Genomic DNA, 25,075 nt, shown 5'->3' with positions numbered 1-25,075 from the left:
TCATAAAACGAATCTGGTTATAAAAGTCTCTTCATGATTTGATGACTATGCAGAAACCAAATATCAGATGGAAAGATCTCTACTAAGGGAATGGAATAAAACCACATAGCCCAAGGCAGCTATCCCTTATTTTATCTAATAAAGTGGTTTGATCTTGGAAAGTTGCACATAAGTCAATGCTTAGTTAAATACATATTTGAATGGTAATCTCATTGTGGACCCATTAGTGAAATGAATAATCACTCTCATTTCCCTCTTTTATTAAGTCAAATGTTCAAATAGGAATGCTTTAAGTGGGATTGCCTTCTGACCCAAGAGCTAGCCCCTCACTCAGTATCTATATGACTTAAGCAGCTTTGATTCCAGGATGGACTTTATGGCACTGAACCACTAGGCTTAAGTGTTGTTGCACAGTAAATAGAAATACAAGCCATAAAGCTTCTCATGTCATGAGCTGTAACATGAGGATGCATATATGAATCATAGCTTCTTCTTTATGAGATTGCACTGTCTCTTCCATTGGCTATACTTTAAAATTCAACCCATCTCAAAGGTAAACTAAGCACAGTATTAGAGCATGCTGTAAATTTTGGAGAATTTCTAGATATTAGGTAGCTAACACATTGAGAACTACTTCCTGGAAAATTCTATGAACAGATAACCACATTGCCTGGCCCTAATGACCTGATCACCGTAATTCTGACTTCATAGCTTAGGAAAGACTTCCTTGAAGGAAAAAAAATGAGTGAAGAATGTTGAGGATCTTGAATATAGCACCACAATAAGACTAAAAAGAAACCCCAACCTTTCATTGGGGGAGCATATATATATGTATATATATATACATATATATAATACATCAGTAATATATATATATTATATATGATAAATTATGTAAGAAATTTCAGAGTCTTTAATATTTTAGAGTGTGATATAAATCTACAAGGCAGAAATATTGCAAAGCGGCTGTTTCTCGAACAGCTTTTGTTCTTGAGACCATTCCTAGGGGAACATTTCATCTGGGTAACATTAGAAAATGCTGTACTAAAGACCATCTTGACAAGAGTTGTTCAAATAACCAGTTTATAACATGCTAGGGACAAAATATGTGAAACTCCAAAATCAAGATAGATCCAAACTTACCAGCTTAGGTAAGAGGCAAAAAAGTCAAATGAAGACTCTGATGGTCTATTTCTATGTACCAATGCCTGGTAGGCTTAAGGATGGTGAATGATGGCTTAAAAGACTCATTCTGAGCTGAATCATCATATTCCTTAACAATAATAATTCCACTTTTTGGTCACTGATCATGCTCTGGGTATTATATTCAATTCATTGTCAAAACAATCATGTAAACTAGATCTTAGTGTTGTCTCTGTTTTACCTTCATTGCTCTCAATCACCCATCCAGGAAGTGAAAGCTAGTTTTACAGCAACTATTACTATGTTCTTTATATCCCACTAGACCTGTCTCTCATGAAGACAGTTTTAAAGTACCTTCAGAATATCATGTACAGGATAAAATCATACCTATGAATGGATTGTTTTTCAAATTCAGAATTAAAAATATGGAAAAATATATGAGCACTAACCAATAGGTTCTTTTTTTAACCCAAAGTAACCTGAAAGAAAATTCTATGTGAAGGCAAATTGTCTTGATAAAGTAATGGATCTATTTTTTAATTTTCATTTTAAAATTTCTATTAAGATAACAACAGCCCTCAAGAAAAAAAAATTCTTGTGTGACACAGTCTGTGACTAGCACTTACTAGTGAGACAAACATCCCCTTAATAATGCAAACACAAAGTAGTTTCCATTTCTAAAATTCATTCTTAGGGAAACAACAATAACAGAAAGTTCTGTGTACTTGGTATGTTCATCTGCCTTCTAAACCAGCATCATGTGGTCTTCAATCAAAAAGCATGTATTGAGATCACTTACTATGTCTCAGGACCTGATCTCAGTGGAAATACAAAACCTTTTAATTTTAGACAAATACTGATAGAAACTAAGGTAGAAGAGCTCAGCAAAGTGCTGGGAAGTTCACACTAGGGGTTGATTCCAAGAGTATCTTAAGATAGAAGTGTTAGAGATAGATCTGAGAAGTCAGATGCTATGCTTGTACTTGAGCAAGACTTTTGAGAGCTTTAAACTAGACCAAGTTTTGAACTTTAAAAAGTATACTTACTGTGTTGTCCAAAATAAATACGTGAAATTCTTCAAGTTAGAAAAAATCCAGACTAATATTTTCAATAAATCAAGTCTTTTAGTTTATCTACCAAAAACTTGAATGTGTACAGATATCCTTTTGATGCTAACAATAAATTAATCAATGTAGTGTTCTGTGTGTCTTGAATTGTAATTCCTCTAGAATGAAATGCTTTGTAAACAGATCATATAAATTCAATGATATCTTAACTATATAGATCACCAACCTACTGACCCCTAGATAAGGAGCTATTTAATTTAGATCACTTACAGTTACAATTTCAAATCATATAGTATTCCTTTTGTCTTTTTATTATTCATTTATTTCTTGTCAAAATGATGTACATTGGGTTACAGTTTCATACGTAAGGCAGTAAGTACATTTCTCATGAAACTTATTACCTCCTCCCTCATTTTTCTCCCATTTTCTCCACTCTCCAATTCCCCCCTACCCCCCCACACATAGTATTCTTAATATCTTGTGGGTTTACTATTTTTCCCATATCTAAAGTGTTCCTTCTGTATAAAATTTAAATGAAACACTTATAATTCAGGATTTCTATAGTGAGTACAGAAAGAAAAACAATACCTGGCTTAACTTAGGCCTTCAAAGAATTGGTAATTTACAATAACTTTTGCTTCTAACCTAATTGGATTTTGGAGGCAAGAGTGAAGAGAAGTGGGATAGAGAACTGCCTTGAGGTAATATTCCACTAAACGTTTCCATATACAACATAAACTGATACACTCCTCTTCATATGTGAGTGCTTTGATCTTGTCCCTTTCGTAGAAGGGACCCTGTCACATTTTCATCAGGCCTCCCATAGTAGGCATAGCAAGAAGCCAAGGTTGTACCCATCCAACAACTGTTGGGTGACTAATTCAATCTCATGCTCCTATTTATCTCAAGGCAGAAAATATCTTTAGAGTAAATATGATATCCATGTACCTACCCAGTAATGATATTTAATATTTGTAATACATCCAAGGCTACTTTCTGTTCTGCTTTTGTCTCATGTGGATCTGTAATGCGACCCAGTGTTTTATTTGAAATGTTGATTGGTTCTCAATGACAAACCATTGAAGTAAACCAGGGAGACTATTCCTTCCGATAGGGATGTCCTCTGAAGACTCCACTATTCTTTCCTCACTTGTATGGTATGCTAGCCTTGAGTTACACTGAAATAGCTAATGAATAGCCAAGATAAATTAAAGGTTTCAGAGGGGTATTAGGAAGAATTGAGAGAAGAAATACAGAATTTGGATTAAGTTAAAACAGTTACATTTATAACTCAAGGGAAGAGAAAACTGCCTTTAGGTTAAACATAAGCATTTTGACTGGCTTTTAAAGAAATAATACTCAGACAACCATTGGACTTGTATGCTTATGTATAGCTCAGGTTTCTTTGCAAAGCAAATTTTCTCATTGTGGGAAATTTGGGAGAATATATTTTTTGACTCTTTCAATAGGGGTGATGGTAATTGTATCCAGCGGGAGTAGCCTAGCCTACAATACGGAGGACAATCTCTGACAGTAAAGAATTATCTGGCCTCCCAAATCACCAGTGTCGAGGTTTACATATATCACTCTAGCTCAACACAGGGCCTGACACTAGGAGAGACAAATGTTCTAACTGCTCTTACAAGAAGAAAGAACTGCAAATATGCTCACTGGGTTTTAGGTCTCACTTCTGCCTCCAAGTTAAATTCTTGTAATTTTTAATTCAATCTTGCTATAGAATATTAGAATGTGTTAGCTGACCTGCCCAAATATTTCTGTGGAAAAAATTCAGGAAGCATTGCATAAAGATGATAAATATAGCCCTGCAATATTCTAGGTATACAGGTTAGCTTCTCATTTTCCCAAGGGTCACTCCATGGCCCACCACCTCTAATCAAGAAAGAAGAGAAAGTTCAGTTTTTTGTGTTAAGTCTAACCCTCCTTCCTCTTAAGTATTTTCCCAATGCTAGCCTATGGGTGAGGCGCTAACAAGTTTGACAAGAAATGCACTTTATGTATGTAACTGTAACTCCTATGTACATCAACTTGAGAATAAAATTAATTTAAAAAAATAGAATGACTGTCTTTTCAAAGGGTTTCCATCATTGAAGGAATATACGGTATTTTTGATTAACTGGATATTGCATTATTCAGACCCAATGGACATTTCAAATACAACACTGGGTCTCAGTACATATACAAGTGAGATAAAATCAGGAAAGAAATTAGCCTTGAATATATTGCAAATATTAAATATCACCAGTGGGCAGGAGCATGGATGTCATATTTACTCCCAAGACATTTTTGTCTTGAGAAAAATGACATTCAATGAAAATATGTAGGGATTATATCCTCTTATGACAATTTATATATGGACAGTAGCCAAATACTATCTGAATTAAGTATAAAGGTTTTATTCAGAATGAAGAAAAGAAACTTTCTCCAAACACTCAACCTTGCCCTATGAGGACACAAGGCCACTAAGAAAAAGTTCTTTGATTTTGAACAAGAAAAAAGTCTATGCAGAAAAAATTATCCATAATTTTGCAAAAAAAGTTAGCATTTATTTTTTTGAATCTAAATTGTGAATTTCTTGATGGCAACTCAGCTCATATACTGTCAACTCAACAATTCTGTACCACAAAACTTTATATTTGGGTTCTTCATAAACACTAGGTCTTTGATTCAGCAAAAAACCTCCACTGTGAGATAAGGAATCAATTTCCACACTCTTGCAAGAACACACATTTATAAAGTTGGCAGAAAACTTTCCTTATTAGAAAGTTAAGTAATGTCAACTTTGATTATAGGGTACTAATATAGCACCAAAATATGTCAGTTTTAACGTTCTAATTCCTAGTGATGCAATATTTTAGGTTATTGAAAAATGTATTGAACGTTAGCATTATAGAGCACAAACAATAAAACACTGAATTAGTCTAGGGAAAGGTACAAGTTTAGAGGCATTATTGGGAAGAGAAATTTATATTTTTGCAAAGACTTATTTTTTATTGTAACAGTATAGGATTCCTCAGAGTTCATCTATCAAAGATCATTCTACCCAACCCATTTTAATGATTCCCAAATTGTAAAAGGTAGAGAGATGTCTGGCTCATATTAAAATAAATCAGATTGTAAAGCCTAGGTTTTGAATGGGATATTTGAAGAGCTTACATTAATTTAAAACTTCCTCACTGCATTCTGCTCAACTTCACTATTCTTCCTCCATGAAGGCCACATCCTCCCTATATAGCCTAAGATTTTCTTTTTTTTTTAATTTTAATAAGTACTTAATTTATTAAATTTTAATCAGGTAATAAATGACTTATTCTTTGCTATAGCACATGCACATTATTAATAAAACTATAATAATACTTTATTTTTTATACCATACTCAATTCTGAATACTCATTCTTTTATCTACTCACTCGCCCTTGGTATGTCTTCTCATGATTTGTGACAACTGTAACTAGAGGCAGTGTTAGTAGCCCAGTGCAACCTATTATATTAAAATTGGAACAGATTCTATATGAATATATTGATATTCAGAATTATATATTGAATATATTGATATAACAGAATTACCTTCTGTTGGGTGTTACAATATTTTCTTTAATGAATATACAATTTTAAAATATCTATTCTTTTATATTATTACCGATGGACAAACTATAGCTGTACATATTTACAGAGTATAGCATGATGTTATGGAAGCCCAAGTCACTCAACTTCAAAAATGTGGCATCTTACATAAGAACAGATCCCAAGAAAAAGAAAAATTAAACTTATTCCTTCTATCAAACGTAGGGTTTGATAGTCATCTTCCAATTTCCCTACTCTAGCCTCTGATATCCACCATCATAGTATCTGCTTCCACATTGTATTTTCAGTGTCTGTGAGTTCAATTACTTTAGCTTATTTCATCTTGTAGAGTGTTGCTTAACTTTTGTCCATATTGTCATAATGCCAGCATTTTCCCCCTTTAAAGGCTGAATACTATTCTACTGTGTGTGTGTGTATGAGAGAGAGAGAGAGAGAGAGAGAGAGAGAGAGAAAAGAAAGAAGAGAGGAGAGAGGAGAGAGGAGGGAAGGAGGGAGGAAGGGAAGGGTCATTGGTGTCAAATTATCCAGTGATTGATACCTGTATTGATTCCATAAGATGCCTACTGTAAATAGTGTTGCAGTCAACATGTGCATGTAGATATTTCTTTGGCATACTGGTTTTAAATCTTTGGTTAAATATAAAAACAGACAAAAATAGCACAAGTAGACAGATGCGATTGCATCAAAACAAACAAAGGAAACAGCAGAGTAAATAGACAACTTATTGACTAGGAGAAAATATTTGTAAACCATAAGGGATTTATGCACAAAATATGTAAGGAACTTAATAAGAAGACAATTACAAAAAAAAAAAACAACCAACTACTAAGATCTGGGCACAAGCCCTCTTTGGGTGTGTTGGCCTTATCTAACTGCATTTCTCCATTTGAGGTATACTGTTCCCTTTCAGGTGACTGTATTTATGCTACTTGCCTGCTTCATGATTTTAGGTAAACTAAAACTTTGCTAATTAATCATTCTTTTCTTTCTTGGACAAAGAACCAAGTAGATACATCTCAAAAGAAGACATAAATGACTAACACATGCATGAAAACAACACTCAACTTCAGTAATGACCAGAGGATACAAATTAAAAATGGGGTGAACTGTAATCTCACATCTGTTAGGATGACTATCATTAAAAATCAAAAGAGGGCAAGTGCTAGCAAATATGCGTTAAAGGTCCACCTGTATCCACCATTGATAGGAACGTAAATTAGAACAAACAGCACAGAAAACTATGTACTGGTTCTTCCAAATATTTAAAATAGCATTATCACATGATATAGCAATAACATTTTTGGGTATTTAATGATTTGAAATAGATGTGTTAAAGAGATATCTACCTGCATAGTTTTAATACATACAGGCTACATGGCTGATGGGTCTTAAATATTTATTATCAACCTGGAACTTATTCTTGAGTAATATGAAAGTAAGGCTATAGGATGTCTGACACATAAGAAAGTTGCTCAATCACTGCTGAGTGTGCAAATAAATGAATGAAAGATAAAGGATTCACTGGACAAATGGGGGAAGAATGATGGGAGGAGTGACATTGATCAAGATGCACTGCACTCCTACACTGACATGTTGAATTGAAATCTTTTTGTTCAACTATTTAAACATAAAAGATGAAAAACAAAAAAGTCTTCATGGGACTTCAATGACAGACATATGGGGGAGAGCTACACAACCCTATTCGAGAAAAGTCAGTGCTGTCCTCGCTTACAAGTGGACAACTGTTTGACAGAGCTCAGAACCATCTTGGCCACTTAGAGCCTAAGAGAAATAAAAAAAATTGCTCTTTTATGCCAATATGTTCCAGAGAGATTTTTAATGCAACACAATCTGGTAAGTAGCCCAACGTCTGCCTTTTGTGCCAGTCTGTAATTCTTCTTTGAGGACAGAATTAGAATCTCTCTTATCATGCTGTGTCTAGTACCCAGCACAATGTCTTTGCTATGCCAGACTCCCAGTAAACATGCACTGACAACTATATCCATTCTGTTGATGATGATTATGAAAAGTCAGTTGGTTCTTGGAATTAGGGCAAATGGCCCATTGAACTCAGAATGTTCAAATTTGTCAAATTAATAAGTTGTGATAATAAATACTTATTGAGCACTTATTTTTGTCAGCTATGCTTGTGATATTCATTTAGTAAAATGCTATCCATGGGCATGAAATGAATGCTTTATTTTAATGGAGTTCACACTGAACAGAGAAATCTTTCTGAAGATGCTAGTAGTTGTTCCCAAAAAAAGTTGTTCCCCAAAAAGGAGACTGATATCTAAGTATTGTAATTTGAAGCCAGCCTGGGCAAAAAAAGACTCCACGAGACTCCAGTTAAGCACCAGAAAACCAGAAGTGGTGCTGTGACTCAAGTGGTAGAGCTCTAGTCTTGAGCAAGAGTCTCAAGGGCAGCACCTAGGCCAAATCCCAGTACCAGCACACAGATACATAAAAAGGTAAAAGGGTGCACTGGAGGAAAAGCATTCCTAAAAGCACTGGAGGAAAAGCTTTTCTAATTATCATTTGCTGTGGGCATTTCTTTTTGCTTTTCTCAGCAAATATTCCAGATATACTTAACCAATTATCCACTAAGTGAACAGCTAACCAAGCATGCCAAGTAGATTTATTGAATGAATTGATGAACTGTCTAACATGAGATTAAAAATGTTACCTTCTCAGAGAAAAAGTGAGTAAATACAGGACTATAGCTGATGAAGGAACAAGGAGGGAAAGCTATTGCCTGGCAGGTTCTATAATCTCCACTTCTTGAAATACCCTTTGTTCCTTCTTGTTGCCTGAACAGAAAACGATTTTATTTATAGCCTGAGGCAGCCTGCTAAACAAATGTCCTCACTGTATGAATGGCTTGCTTGAACCCACATTATCCCATTGAGGGCTCTTATTAGTCTGAGGTTTGCTGGGTTGGTTGTGTCCCAGAAAACACTTTAGTACAGGGTCCATGTGAGTTCTCCACCTTTTCTGCTTCTGTTCCCTCCCCCACAGTACACTAGTTTCAATAATGGTATGTGCATTTGTATTTACGTGTGTGGATGTGTATGTCCCCAAACCATCTTAGAATAACAGTCAGTGACCATAAAATAGCATATTTCCTTGTCCCTATGTATAGCAGTTTTGAAAGGGGAAGAGTCAACTGTGTTACCACAGGGACAATGGCAAATCTGTAATAGAATCAACTAAGACAGCTCCTGTCCACTGACAGGCTTAGTGAACTGTATATCTAACTCAGTCACCTGTGCTCACAAAAAAAGACATGTATGAATAGCTCCAATGTGGATATAGGTCTCTATAATGAGTCCCTATAATCTCCTTGCATTTGTGAAAGACAATCCTAAAAAGTAATCTAAAGTGTATTCTAAGGTGAGCATGAAAATTGAAAGCAAGAGTTAAACATGGGAACAGGAGGATCCAAATTTGTTCTACTTTTGTTTGCTACACCTTGGAAACAAAACAGTTTCAACTGTGCTTCACTCCTTTCCTTTGCATGGTGGGCCAGCTCATGGCTGAAGCATTCCTCTAGCTAAGCAAGCATCATAGGAAGAACTGAAGCTATTGGGACTATACATTCATAGAGAGACTAAAAGGAAGAAAACGTGACATATCTCAGGATGTGCAAACCAAGATATGGAGAATTTCCAAAGGAAATATCCAATTGACACTGCTGAGATTTAGGATAGTTCTATAGCTTTCTTTGAAAACTAGCTCTCACTAACGATGGAATGGACAGTGCTGAGAACTCTTTTCTCTATCGCAGGGCAGTAGAAAAGATCAAGCCTAGGCATTAGAGTTGCCTTAAAATGCATTAGGACAAATGACTATCTGTGTGACTGTGTGAATAAGTGATTTCACATCTCTATACTTGTAGATTCTTATTTTGCCAGTCCTGGGGCTTGAACTCGGGGCTGCGAACTTTCCCTGAGCTTCTTTTGCTTAGAGGCAGCACTTTACCACTTGAGCCACAGCACCACTTCTACCTTTTTCCATTTATCTAGTAACGAGAAATTGAACTCATGGCTTCATGCATGCTAGGCTAGCACTCTACTACTAAGCCACATTTCCAGCCCCCAAGCATGCCCTTCATGGCACAAGTCCTCTATGTCATAAGGTGGCAGAGAAGATTAACAATAATAACCTGAAGTGTTTGCCACATTAAACATGCTAAAATTGGTAGATAAACATCAAGCCATATAACGATATAGAAAACAGAAACGCCTGGGCCCTCTTATGCTTCTGGAAGGAAATACCTGTTGAATAGAATCTTGTTTGTTACAAAAGTCACAAAGAACAATATCATGGCAGTGATCCAACCCAGTTTTGCAGGATGTTCTCCTCATGTGCTTTCTTACTCTGCAATGAAGGTTTTTATCACATAAGGACTTAGGTCACCAGATAATATGGTGAGAGACACGGTTATGAGGGAGAAGCAGTTGGCTTTAAGAGAGTAAGAACAAGACTATGTAAACAACATACAGAAGCACAGTGACTGAAGTCTAACTGTGAACTGTGGAAAGCATTCTAACCAAGAAATTTGATGATAATTTTCCCTGAAAACAATTTAAAAATTACAATTGGCTGTTTCTTTTTCTCCAAGGAGAATGCCACTCTTTAAATTATTTTTCTGACAGCAGGAACAAGGTCCCTGTTCCCTGTTTCTGTATCTCAATAACTGATATCTACCTAAGTAGAGACTAAAATGGTAGCTTCTTCTAGGGTCACCTTGAGTATGAAACACATTCTCCTATAATGGTCATGGATTTCAGAGTAATGATGTGCATGTGAATATCAGCTCAACAATTTCCCCACCACGTGACCTTGGAACCGTTACTGCAGTTCTTAGAGTCTGAATACCACCTCCCTTCAAATATTGTTCTAATTACTCATTACCTGACTCATGTACTTGTAATCCCTCTGTATCACACTTCTATAATAATAAGGAATTAAATTAATTTTAAAACAATTGTAAGAATTATCATGTTAGAGCACATTAGTGGCACATACTAATTTCAGTATATATTGTCCATAGTTTTTATTATCAATAACCTTAAGATGGATAACTGATAAATGATAGTTTGTGGTAAACACTGGTGACTGACACCTGTAACACTAGCTACTCAGGAGAGATATGCTACACCTGGAGAATTATGGTACAAAGACAGCCTAAGCAGAAAAATCTAAGAAAGTCCATCTCCAATGAACCAGCACAACAACCAGACTGGAGATATGTCTCAAGACGCAGACCACTAGCCATGAGCAAGAAAGCCAAGCTCAATTCCTGGTAAAGGCATAACATTCATTGTTAATATCCCGATTTCTAGGTAACATCTTAACCTATAGTGGTGAGGTAGTGGTGGTTTTAGCAAACTGAGAAAAAATTGAATAATTAGAATATCTTTTCTCATTTTCTATCCTAGGTAGGAAAGAATATCTGCAAAGTACCTTATTGGTCTTTTATCTATGACAAGTTCTGTCGTATTCAAATGCAATTTAAGTATTTACTAACCATGCTGTTTTGTTTGTGAGCACAAAGTCTTTAGATACTTTAGGGTAAGGATCTCTTCACTAATTCCTTCTGAGTGCCAAACTCCACCCATTCCTGGGTCAAAAGAATAAGTAAACATCTCCTGAGTCCCTTTTGCTTAAAATATTCTATTGCTCCCACAAAGCTAAAGATGAGGTATGGACCACAACATATTCCTTTAAGCAAAAGACTTTCTGGCACCACAATTCTTTTCAAGTGACAAATGCATGTGTGGAACAAGAAGAACAAAACTGAAACTCACAAAAACTAGATTTGAATGGAGCTCTGCCATTTACTGGGCCAGTGATTTAACCTTTCTGCTTTTTTCCTCACCAGCTCAAAGGTGGTTGGTAGTAGTGTCATGCTGGCATGGCTTTGGTTACTGTGCCATTAAGTGGCCCCACCTGTTGCTTTCCCCTCGGTGTAGAGTGGCCCAATAGAAGGCTTCTCTCTTCCCTTACCCTCTTGGGACTCTGGTTTTCAAGCTAATGTTGTTCGTTGCTGCCAAAGTTGGATATGTCTAAAGGTTGCTTTGGAACTCTTCTGAGAATACATATCTTAAAATAGCTAAGTAGATTTTTGCTATCACCTGGATGAAAGTAGACATGTGGCTTTGATTTCCGTTGTCCAGTGTGGACATTGGCTGTGAGGCAAGACAAGGGGAAGTGTTGATAAAATGAAGGATGTAACATCGCTTGTTCAATGCTTTCCAGAGGGCATTATTCAAGCTGTTTATTCTTAAACACATTAAAAATACTGTAGAATATAATGAATGAATACCTGTACCAATGCAATTTGAAATGCTAAGAATGATTTATAAACATTGATGGCAATTAAAGTCTCCCAATCACGTCATAGTCAGTCTTCGCATATATACTGCTGTAATAATTCTAAGCTGCAGTAGCTGATTATGTCTGTGTGATAAGAAAGCAATGTGTCAACGATGACAGCTTCTGGTGTAACTCATGGACTAACACTCAGGCCACCAGCTGCTTGTGCCAAGATTCATTCACCCGCTCACTCCAGAGCAGTAGTAGATCAGTAAAGAATAGGAGTGCTTTTCAGAACCCCTTTCTCCTTCTCCAGCTTCTTTTGAGCACACGAATCTATAGGCAGTGCTTCTGCCCACATTTATAAGGTACATCAGAGTCTGCGAGCAAAATGAATGTGATAACTGTTGCTTTTAAGAAAGGATGTTGGTTATAAGTGGCATATTCTCACTCTTATATGCAAATGTCTGATTATTTTTCTAAAAATGCAGAATGACCAAGACAAGAAAGTTTCAAAAAGGTGTGTGTGTGTGTGTGTGTGTGTGTGTGTGTGTGTGTGTCTGTGTGTGTGTGTGTGTGAGAGAGAGAGGGGGGGGGCGGGGAAGATGTATACCTCAATACCTACAAGCTCTAAAGGTCACAGTAAGTGCTGCTTGTCCAGCTGTGTCCTCTAATCACAGGTACCTCCTGTGGAAACCATGCAATCAACATGATAAGATTTTTAAATTGACAGCTGATATCAAGAAGCAGACCTCATGCTAAGGTGATTATTTTTAAAAAGTACTGCTTCCAGCTCAGTTAACATATTTGAAACTCTTTGGGAGATTTTTCTAAGAACCCATGGTGAGCCTCCACCAAAAAAGTTTCTGTAGGTTTTTATTTTTTTGTTTTTTGGCTGAGTTTAGTCTAATGTGAAGTCCACATATCAATATTATTTAAAATATATCCTTGGATGATTCCCATGTTAAGACAAGATTGAGGGCCACTAACCTAGGGTAGTTATTACTTATTTATGGACCTCAAATCTAGGGCTGGTCTGTGAACTATGACACTGAATAATTTTTTTTAGCTTAGCGAACATTATTTTTCACAGGAATACAGTCATCTTTTTCTTCATAATGGCAAAAGTGCATTATTTGCATTCTGGCACCAACTCCTTATCTCATCATAGATGAGTAACAAAGAATTTCCAATTAAGCCCTGGTCCACAGATTATACTTTGGTAGCATGTGCTATGTTGGGGTCCAAGCAGAAAATAGGCATCATCTTCAGGTGTATCCTACTTTTCAAAGGCCATCTTTCATGAAAATACACTGCTCAGTGAAAGCAACAGCCCCCTTCCCATGGTGGCATGTTCCTAATGGTGCGGTGTACGTTCCAGTATCTACACGATGTTGCTCACTATGAAACTGCCTGAAGCTACCAGTTTCCTAATCCACAAGACCCCTCAAAAGCTTTATAAGAATATAACACTCTATGGGTGGTGTGAAATTGGGGAAATGTATTTGACTGCAAAATTTATCTTTTCACCAAGATATATGATTAAAATATAATTTGAAAACATTGCTATGATTATTATTAACAAGCTGAGGAAAAGATGATAGCCCATTCCACATTCTTCTTAACCAGGTAAATAACTTACCAGGAGGAAGGAATTGTGTGCAAAGGTAGTCATAATATTTAAAACATATGTGAAACCAGAAGTAGGAAACTTGAGAGGACAGATAAAGGTGGAGGAGAATGATGACTATGATGGAGATGCATTGTATATTTCAGTTGGCACTTTGAACCAAAACTAATTTGTTAACTAAAGACAATTTAAATCATTTTAAAAGAAAGAGACTTGGGGATTAAAGTTCACTGGTAAATCATGCCCATGTTCATGGGTTTCATCTGAAGCATGAAATAAAAATATAGGGTTGACATTGGAGAAGAAGTAGCAGAACATTCCTGTACATCAGTAAAGAAAAACTTCTATAATATTAGGGGATGGCCTTGACTTGGGAAAAAAGTAAACAGTTATTGAAGTTATGGAAGCTAGTCTAGCTAGGTTACAACAGTACTGAGTCAGAAGGGCAGATTTTAAAAAATTGAACTGTCAACTGGCTATGGAAAGAAATAGAGCAAGAAATGTTGTGGAGACACCAAAGGGCAGGAGCACGTTCACAACAGGATGCCTGATATAATGGCTTTGAAGGCACTGGTACCCATAAGGATGAATCATTTCCAAATGTTTTTAATGTCCTACTTTGATTTGAGCCTTTTAAAAAATACCAAAATCGCCACTGTATACTATCATGTATCCAGTGGACATTTCAAATCACTTTACTAGAGCAGTATTACACAAAATATAAATGACTTAAATGGGCCATCAGTGCTGGATTCACACAACAGAAACATCTACTCCCTATATTAACTAAGGGAAGACCAAAAAGGGAATTACAAAGGAGGAACATGTTTGTTTTAGGAAAAGAGCACCACCATGATGCGATGGGAGGCCTGCTCCTTTAAAAAGTGAATCATATTCTCAGAGAACGAATGGTTATTAGTTTCTATTTGTAAAAACCAGCCTGGAGACTGAATTGAGATGCACATATTCAATAAGGGAATAATTAATGCTCATCCTGTCCTCAAATTGAATTATTGCTTGCTAAGTATACTCCCTTTATTAGATTATGACTTTTCCAGAGAGTAGAAGCTGTCCCCAAACCATGACTCAATTTTATGTGGGCTGCCATAAGGTGAGGAAAGAGAAAACATGTTTCAGTGCCATTTCTAATATTATTAGGACACAATAAGTTGTTTTCTAAGAAATAGTTGAATACAACCAAGACAAACAGATGTGACAATTGTGGGGGGGGGAGGGGGTCATCCCTTCCTAATCAACAGGGCCTTTGGATTTCTTGTTTGAGATTCTACAACTAAGGTGCCTTTGGCTTCAATTATTGGACAGCTCTCTGTCATTTTCATGTCATCCTTCAGGGTGCCATCAATAGCAGGGTGACCCTAGGCCAGGATTTATTTTGCGACAGAAAGAGGTAGCATAAACTTTTTGCATCCATTCATAGTTACTATATTCTAATTGAATATCTCTCAGTTCACATCCTCAAGTGGACAGAGATGGTACCCAGTTATATCAATTCAGGTGTCAGGCACCCAAAACTGTTGCCCAATTCTATCTCAACAAGAAAATAACATAATAACCATAGTTTACTCATATCAAACTGTTAATTCAAATTGATACTAACTTGTTTTTTTCAAAGGAAAATTAGTATTAAAATGAGATAGGCACAACAGGAGACAATAAATTTGACAAAATATGAAGATGAAAAACTGAACATTTCTGTCAGCATTCTGCTTAATATTCATCTACCTTTTTCTCTCCTACCAGATACATAAGCTTGATGTTCACAATGACATGTGTTCTTTCCAAAGTAAAGAAACTAAGATGTTAGCAAAGTAACATCATTGTGATAATTATAGATATATCCCCTTAATATTTAGACCAAAATTTTTCTCGTTGTAGACTTTCTTTGACATGCTTGAGCAAATATTATCCTATGGTTGGACACTTCTCTGGATAAAATGGTTTTGGAAATCCTGAGGGAGAAAATGTGTGTGTGTGTGTGTGTGTGTGTGTGTGTGTGTGTGTGTGTATGAGAGAGAGACAGACAGACAGACAGAGACAAAAAGAGACTGAGAGAGATCTCATGTGAAAATGGAACTACAGGGAAGAGTCCAAATGCCTGATTTAAAAATGGTGATAAGTCAATGAGCTTGGGAATATTTTTAGAACACATTAACTGACAATTTTACCATTGTAATCAGAATGTTTGGTCCTAAAAGCAAACAGTAGGAATTTATGATTTACTTATATGACCTGCTCGTAAGCATGTATATCTTGCTGTCGTTCTTTTTAACCATCTTTAAACATCAGCGAGTGGTATTTCAGAAGGAGAAACTCTGCTGCCAATATACTGGCTTCCAGGAGTGGCTCCAAATCAGTTGTTTCATTTTGGCACACATGGCACAGAACAAAAAAAAATGAATAATGAAACAAAGCTTTGAAGATTATATTTTCCTTTGCCAAAGGCTACTGGAACAGTAAAAAAAAGATTTTGGTAATGTTCTCTTCTCTCCATGCAGCTTTCTTATAACAAAGAATATTGCTGGTAGTGGGCCAAATTAGATGCTCAGATATTTGTATGTGTGTCTTCAGTCAAATTCCAGTACTCATGTAAGTTCTCAGTTGTAAGTGATGGAGACAATCACATCACCAAAAATCACAAGTATTGAGAACAAATTAAAACTTGTTTTGGAATTGGCTATTTATTAATAGAAAATTGCCTTTGACAAAGTATAATTTGGTTTCAGTGAAGAGAAGGAGAGAAGACAGTCATAATATTCATTGCATTTCCTATGAAATTAAGAAATTTGAGGGGAAGAGTTGGATTTGAAGGCAACAGGAAATGATTAAAGTGGTGACATTGATCAATGCTCAGTTTATTCATACCCTGATTTTTTGAATGGTAACTCTTTTGTACAATCACTGGAATAATATAATATTAATATATATCATGTATACTATAAATAAAATACGGTGTATGTAATATCAAATACAAAAATTATAATTAAAGATAAAAATATGCAAGTGCTAGCTCAAAAAATTTAAAGTAAAAAAAAAGTCCAGTGAGGTATTTTAATCTAGGTATTTTTGTATGGATTATGAAGGCCTTGACATAACCCCAAAACAACTTTAAAGGGCTTGGTGTATGACTCAAATGATAGAGTTCCTGTCTAGCAAACACCAGGCTCTATGTTCTAACCCTAATAACAAACAAATATATACATGTGATTAAAAGAGACTTAATCATGACAGTATTATCTACCTATCAGTACCACATCTAGTGGGATCATGAAATATGGAAATAATCTGCTCCTTATAAATCTCTACCAATAAAAAGAAACACCAATACTTCTAGCAAAAGGCACAATTTTGGAAATTTAGTAAGGAAAAACAAATTAATTCCAGATTTATATATGTGTGTGCATGTGCGTGCATATATACATATGTATTTGACATAATTTAATCATTTTTAAAACATACAATTCAAATTTATTTTGACAAATCTCAAAGAATTGTCTAATGTATACCACCTGAGAGTTTCTGATGTTGTATGAACATTATGTGCTTTGAAGAGATCATACTGCAAAGTTAACACTGCATAGAGCAAACAATGTATGCATTAAGCATTGTTTCTCTTACCATGAAGTTGTTGGACATCTAAAACCGATGTTAAGTTCTTACGCCTTTGCACAGATAAAATAGGGTGGGAATATATCTTCCAAATGCTTCACATGACAATAACATGCTCCCAAATTTCCACATAATTTAAGTACAATGTGATATCCATTTGTAATAAGGAACCCTTTTATTTCTACTAATTATATCAAAATATGACACAAACATTGAGAAATGAAGAAATTACATTATAGCAATTTATTTATTTATTGTTGGTCATGGGACTTTAACTCAAGGCCTGAGTGCTACCCTGAGCTCTTCAGCTCAAGGCTAATGGTCTACCACTTGAGCCACAGCACCACTTCCGGTTTTGTGGTGGTTAACTGGAGATAAGAGTCTCAATATCTTTCTTGCTCAGGCTGGCTTTGAACCGTGATCCTCAGATTTCAGCCTCTTGTGTAGCTAGGATTATAGGCATGAACCGCCAACTCCCAGCTAGCATTTTAAACTAATATTCCTCCAAATCTTCCAGGTTGCCAGCATGGTCACTAAACCATTCCAAACCCACCTCCTGGAAATGAGAGGGTGGATTGCTTACATGAAGTAAGCATGGTATTTTCAGCATTCGTTGGTTATTTCAGTCCTACAGCATGTTTTCTTTGGCCTTCATGTAAGGTTCTCTGTTATATGGTTTTCTGTTAATCTATAGGTTTCCTGCTAATCTATACAGAGATCAAGTATTTTCATCTGACAGCCTCAGTTCATCATTAGCTTCTGTGCCCTTATTATAAGTGATGCATTATTATTAAAATGTTATATTAAAATGTCATATTAAAATGTTACCTCCGAATCTCTAATACATGTAATGGTATTTACAAAATAATTCATAGCAATAAGTAAGGATCTATTAGGTCCAATATCCCCAGCATTCCTGAAAGGCAAGAGCAAGGGAAATCTTCAACCTGAAAACAAATAACCCATCATCAGAGTATATAAATGAAAAGATGACAGAAGCATGTATCATGATGGCAGTCAGGCGATACATGGATAAAATTATAGATGAAAACCTGTTCAAAACTTGTAGAAAAGAATTTAACTGCCATCCATTTCTAAAGAATTCTTCACAGCTGAAAATATTCACAAGAGTATTCAGAATACTCTAGATGGTACTTGAAAATTAATCATGTCAAAAGTATATATAATAAAAATGGGGTGTTAAATTTATTCAACTGTTTTTTTTTAATCCAAAGTACCGTTAAAACGATTTTAGGTTTCCAACTAATTGCTTTACTGAATTTAACCAGCAGACTAAATGACTTATTTTTTCTTTCCCAAACCATTCTCAGCCAAATTTGCAAGTATAAAACTACTGTGTGTACAAGCATATATAATTTGAGAGAGAAGAAAGAGGAATATATTGGAAGAGATTGTGTACAGTAAAGTAGTTGTCACTGGTTAAAATTTTCCTTTTGGAAATGTCAAAATACAGCACCCTGAGGCTGATTTTACTCAGTGAAGAGTCATGATTTTCACATGCAGATGAAAATGTATTGGACATCATAACTCATACCTCAAGTGGAAAGCTTAGATAACAAACCATGGATGGAAAATAGATGTGAATACTCTATTCTGCTGAAACAGAATTAAGCATAAAGATATGTGGGTAATCATTTAGGGGCAACAATTTTAAAAAGAGAGCGAGAAGGAAAAATGAAAGAGAAAGGGAAGCCGACATAAAATTTTGGTACCAAAAACTATGGATCCCAGTCCATGTAGAGTAATCTCTTTACATATCAAACTTCTAACACAACCAGGTGATAGTGTTCTCCAGATCAGAAAGAATGTGTATTGCTATAATTTTGAAAAGAACAACTTGGAATATGGACCAAGTAGTACTATTTTAGTACACATACAAAAACTATTTACACAAAAGTGTTCCCAACTGCCAATGGATAAATGTATTTTGTCACTTCCAATGTTAAACATCGGGAAAATGCATCACAATTATTTGGTATCAGTAGAAAATGGGCTGTATTATAAGTTATCATATGCATTATAATATCCAAAGTTCATTTTGGAAGTTTAAATGTACACAGATGACAACAAATAGCACATTTCATTTGTCATATGAAAGTTGTAGTTTATCTATCTATCTATCTATCTATCTATCTATCTATCTATCTATCTATCTATCTGTTTGTCTGTCTGTCTGTCTGTCTGTTTGATCAACACATTCCTTTCTGGCCAATAAAATACCTTAGATAAATGTGTGACATGAAATAGAATGAATACCTTCTTAATATGAGTTTAAGTAACAGCAAGTAGAGTTGTCCAAACCTGTACTTGAGCTGAAAAGAAACACAAACTACTCATTGTTTCCTTATAGCATGCATTTTACTCTAGCAAAGGGCAACTAGACGTGCATTACACTGGAAGTCTGCACCTGCTTTGGCAAACTAGATAGATCGTGAGCATTCTTCTAGCGCAAGGCACAAGCTTTCTAAGGGTAGAGGGAAGGTAGAACATTTGAAATAATCTTCTCAGTAGTGTATTTTAAAAGTATCATTCCTCAGCCAACTGCAACTTCAGGAAGGCAAGGTGATGGGGACAGACTTAGCCAGATATTGGCTACAGGAGCAAGCGATTTGGGCAGCCAGAATGGGACAGTGTCATGACATCAACTGATAATGCTTCAGCTGCAAAAAGCAGAAGGATGCTGCGTGCTGTGCTAGTGATGACTGTGTTAGACAGCCTCTTGTTTGAGACTCCATAACACATTCACCAGTATGCCAAGGGGCCTCCTAGCTTTTGCAGGGGCCGAACAACACACAGCACACCAGAGGGCAATGCATAATCCAAAACCAAACAACCAAAAAATAAAATAAAATAAAATAAAAAAGGAGAGAAAGAATGAGAGAAAACAAGCAAAACACACGTGTGTCGTGCACAAACCTTCGGGCTCTGTGTTTTCTTTGTGGTGTACTTGCTTCAGCGGGCAGCAGAAGATTTCGTGACACTTAGCACGAAAAGGGGACTCTTTTTTCTTTAATTCCGCAGATTGGATGGAATCTTGCCGTAACATAATGTATTCCTGTGTGCCAGGGGGGGCGTCATCCAGAACTGTGGTCACCACATAACAAAATGAACTCAAGTTAGGGTTTCATGAAAGCAGTGAACATAGCCAATCAAACCTATTCCCAGGAAAACTAATGACACAACATGCCTACACAAAGCTTCTCCCATGTAACATCTTGCACACTATCTTTATAGAGGTTGACTGTAACAAAACAAACAAACAACAAAAACTACAGCCCCTAGAATAGCTCATCTATTGTATATAACTCTACTGCTAGTACAATGAAAATAGAGCTATGTTAAATAGTACCCGCCAATGGAGTAACATTTTAATATTGAAACCTATAGCCTACCTAAATGAACATCATGTGTGAGGAGCTCACATGATCCAATTTAAGTTCCAATATAGATATTTACAGGTACAACTGCCTAATGGAAACCAATAATCATTGTATTCATTTATTTATCTTTTCTTGGTCTTCTCCTGTCAAGAGTTTAACTTCCAACTTATTCTTTATGCTTTCATTCCCAATGGGAATGTTCAAAAGTCCTGAGAGACCCCCCCCCCAAAAAAAAATCAACAGTGAATCAAAGACCTACACGCCTGGATTGGAAATGAGAAGAGCCAGGTTTACTGATTTTGGTATTAGCTGTACAGCAGGCTCCTTCTCAATCCCATTTTCTTTCAAGGATTCCTGCACATTCCCTAAACAGGAGTTTTGCACCACTAGTGTACTGCAGTTTTCTCTCCTGCAAAAAACATACCTTTGTCTTTATAGGGACCATTGCTACTTTCTTTTGTCTGCAAACCACCCACTCAAGTGGGTGCAAATTTCATCTGCATTTGCAGTAACAGGGAATTGATACCACAATGGATTTCGTTTTTTTTGTTGTTTTTTTTTTTTTTCAATTTCACACCCTTTACCAATGAGGCCATTCCATTTCACTAGGAGTGAGTCAGCACCTCCAAAGCTGTGATTAATGACATGCTGACTCATTCTCCTCCCCCAAATGCATACACTTAACATGCATTTAGAAGGACTGATATATACCACTAGCAAACTTCTTACTGGAAAATAGCGCTTGGTGTTTGTAAGAAATAAACAGCTTCTGGCTGAATTCATCTCAAGACTCTGTTTGGCAAAGTATTCCTAACTCAGTGGCTGGGATCTTAGTGGGCCTGAGGGGTGAAGTGGATGGAAAGAGGTTTCTATATATCACAACACAACACAATGAATGCTGCATAATAAAGCCCACCCAATGCTATTTGAGAAAAGAAAATGGGAAGGAGAGGTATGGGATTATGGTGTTGGGGAGGAGCATGTATAAAGTACGCTGACTCCTTGTATTATTAATGTAAGCTAATTCGAAAATAAAATTAATGTGTGTGTATGTGTGCGCGTGCGCATGCGCCAGTACTATAATTTGACCTCAGGGCCTGGATTTGGCCCTTTTTTTCACACAAGGGTAGCACTCTACCTCTTAAGTCATAGCTCCACTTCCAGTATTTTAGTGGTTAATTGGAGATAAGAGTCTCACTGACTTTCCTGCCTGGGTTGGCTTTGAATTGTGATCCTTGGATCTCAGCCTTTTGAATAGGTAGGATTACTGTCATGAACCACCAACAGCCCCCCTCTAATGACATTATTTGTTTTTTTAAAGAAAGCAATTGGTTAAAAGAAAACCTGTTGGAAAACAGGCATTAGACTTAACCATGAACCTCATATTATAAATGTAGGTTAGCTCAAAAATAAAATTTAAATTAAAAAATATCTTTCATGTTGGGAGAAAATAGCATGAAATCCAGCATAGCTTTTAAATTTATATGTTGAGTTTAGGACAAGTTCTTGATAGCTTCCCTATATGTGGATTGTTGTCTTCCTTTATAAGTCACTAAATTATGCAAGAAGGTGATGAATATTTTAGTCAGTTCCCTGTTTTCCTCTAGCATTCAGCGGCAGTAATCCAAAATATTATATAGACACACCACAACAGCTTTTCTGGGCAGAGAGCTCTCTTCATTTACTAGGAATATTGCTATAACTTCATAGAATCTTGTTGGTGAATGAGCATCTCTGATAGCAACAGCTGCTAATTCAAAACATTTCCAACAATTTCCTGCCACAAGCAGATAGTTATGGTAATATAGACACTTATCAAATTCTAGTATCACAGCTGAAGACAAATTTTGGTTTTACCATCCCAAATATTTAAACTCCCCAAATTTGAACGCTTAAAAAAAACTCATGATTATATGAAAACTGAGAAATTCCATTTTCATCTATTTCTATATGTGAGATATATTTTAACAGTAAAAAAAAAACAATTGGAGAACCAAAAAGAAAACAATGATTTTTGGACAGTGTCTAAGGAACTTGTGATTCATGAGAACATAGCAAATATTAGGAAATTGTCTTCCATTTTCATTGTGCAATACCAATAATAATATTACAAATGGGTATTTCTGGAGATTAATGGTGGACTGAAGCTAATAGCCTTTGGCTGACTCTCCAGCCATCAGCTTTTCCCAGCTGGTCATTAATTCCCAGAAAATGCCTTGCACTGCCATCATTATTGTTTAATTGGATACAACTGGTTATCTGTAACATACAACACAATTCCAGTGAAAGCAAAATGCTGAGTGACACAAGACCTTACCCCCAAATTCATCATGATGGGGAAAGCATGAAGATCACCACAGTGTAGTATAATTGCTTTCCACAAAATTCCTTCTCTCTCCTATTCTCTCTTCAAATTGAATTTAGCAAGTGCAAAAGGTTCCAAGATGAGAGCATTTAAGGAGCAATCTGAGTAATAACCACAGGCACAGAACATTTCCTTGGAAATCATGAACATCTGGGAGTTAATGGCTTAGCTCTGGATCTCAGGTTGTCTGTACTTAACACCTCAAACATCAGTCAATTCAAATTGAAAAAAAGAAGAAATAATAGTCAATTTAACAGTAGCTTGGTTTTGTTCTGTTGACCACAAGTTAGAAATGTTCTTCATTTTCCAATCAGTTGTAGCCACTGTATAAGCAACACTCAGTGGAGTCTATTAAATTTATGAACTTGAGGATATTTTGAATGAAAAATTAAAACTATGATATGAAATCCACTTATTTTCAGGGCTCCCTTAAAGGACTGTGACTGTCTGTGCTATTTTCACACTTCCGTAGCACTAAGTGACTTGTTACCTTTTCTAGCAATAGATTTATTCAGTCTTAGAGTTGGACAAAAAAAAAATCTCCAGCGATTAAGTTGTCAATGAAGTCTCACAAAGCTTCCACCTGTTTCGGAGTTCTAAGCTATTATGGACCTAGGATCTGAATCCTTTGTGGAAGGCTGCCGAGTTCAATGCTTACAACGGCCAAGGAGTAGATCTCTGTGCAGAAATGTCACCTCCACAGCCAGTGTTCCCAGCCTTGATCACCAAGCTCACCCCCTCAGGACTCCAATGTCCCATGGGAGTACCATAGAGTGAGAAGAGACAAGTGCACACATGCAAATCCACACATCCACAAACACACAGACATTGACAGGTGGCATACTCAAAGAGGTGACAAGAATTAGTGACCTTAAATGGTAGGATGAGAGTTAGGAGCACAATTTATGAAAGAGCTTGTTCCCACTGCGTAAAACATTCTATTGACAATGCTTAGGAAGGCCATCTTCCATCCAGGTCTGTTTTTTCAGCAAAAAAGCACTGAATTGACAACTGTACCACCTCCTACTTTTCTCAGCAAATATGAAGATAAAGGACAGGATCGGGGAAGACTCAGCAGTAAGAGAAGAGAATATGATAGAGTCTACTAAGCCTGCTGATCTGACTTAAGATATCCATATTTGCTAAAATATTCCTTTTGCAAACTGGACATAGTAAGGGACTGTTATAGGAAAATTGAACAATCTCTGCTAAAATTTAAAGATTCCAATGTACGCTATCATTTAAATGCATTTTACTTAAGCAAGTTATTCGTTTATCTTTCCCACATGTTATAATTCTAATTCTTTATGAAGTTGTATCAACAGATAAAACATTGGGCTTAATGAACATAGTGTTATTATGACCCAAACTACAAGAATGTGTCATTTGAAAAAAAAAGTTCTATAGAGACAATGCAATGTAACACTTCTGTCTTAAAACATAAAGCCTAGGGATGGAAAATGACTTCATAAAAGTCCCACAGCCAGTTACCTACTGGAAAAGCCCAGCCTAGAAGTGAGGATTACAAAGTGCTTGTTATCAAGCCCGAAGTTACACTACTTTATCAAAGCACTCATACATGAGCAGTAATCAGATCCTTCAGTATTCCTTGCCTTCCAAGATTCCCTCTTTCTCCTGTGAATTTTTCTTTCTTTATTCAAAGGCAGCAAACGAACCAGCTCCAGCCCATTTATCTATTTAGTCAATGCCACAAAACGCACCTGTGCCCTGATCAGGCCATGGGAATTCACAAGGTTTGCTGGCTACAAACTGGAAATAACTACCAACCCTCAGTTATTTGATGATGCTAGTTTGGCTGTTTGTTTTTTTCCCTTTTAAATTAACTCTTTGCAAAGATAACAACATGATTAACAATACATGATTTTAAATCAAAGCAAATCTGAAATTACCCAGGAAA

General features: G+C 36.2%; 1 protein-coding gene across 2 annotated transcripts in view; it reads right to left on the bottom strand.

The window, feature by feature from the left end:
- Nucleotides 1-25,075, bottom strand: part of Fgf13 (fibroblast growth factor 13) — a 471,678-nt gene that overhangs the window by 165,993 nt on the left and 280,610 nt on the right. For both annotated transcript variants that reach the window (XM_048335843.1, XM_048335844.1), the window contains exon 3: nucleotides 20,329-20,496. In XM_048335843.1, coding sequence (XP_048191800.1) covers nucleotides 20,329-20,496 — 168 coding nt within the window. The remainder of the gene's footprint in view (nucleotides 1-20,328; nucleotides 20,497-25,075) is intronic.

Source organism: Perognathus longimembris, chromosome 28 (assembly GCF_023159225.1).
Source record: "Perognathus longimembris pacificus isolate PPM17 chromosome 28, ASM2315922v1, whole genome shotgun sequence".
Taxonomy (NCBI): domain Eukaryota; kingdom Metazoa; phylum Chordata; class Mammalia; order Rodentia; family Heteromyidae; genus Perognathus; species Perognathus longimembris.
The sequence above is the reverse complement of the archived record's forward strand: the minus strand, read 5'-3'. Positions and strand labels throughout refer to the sequence as shown.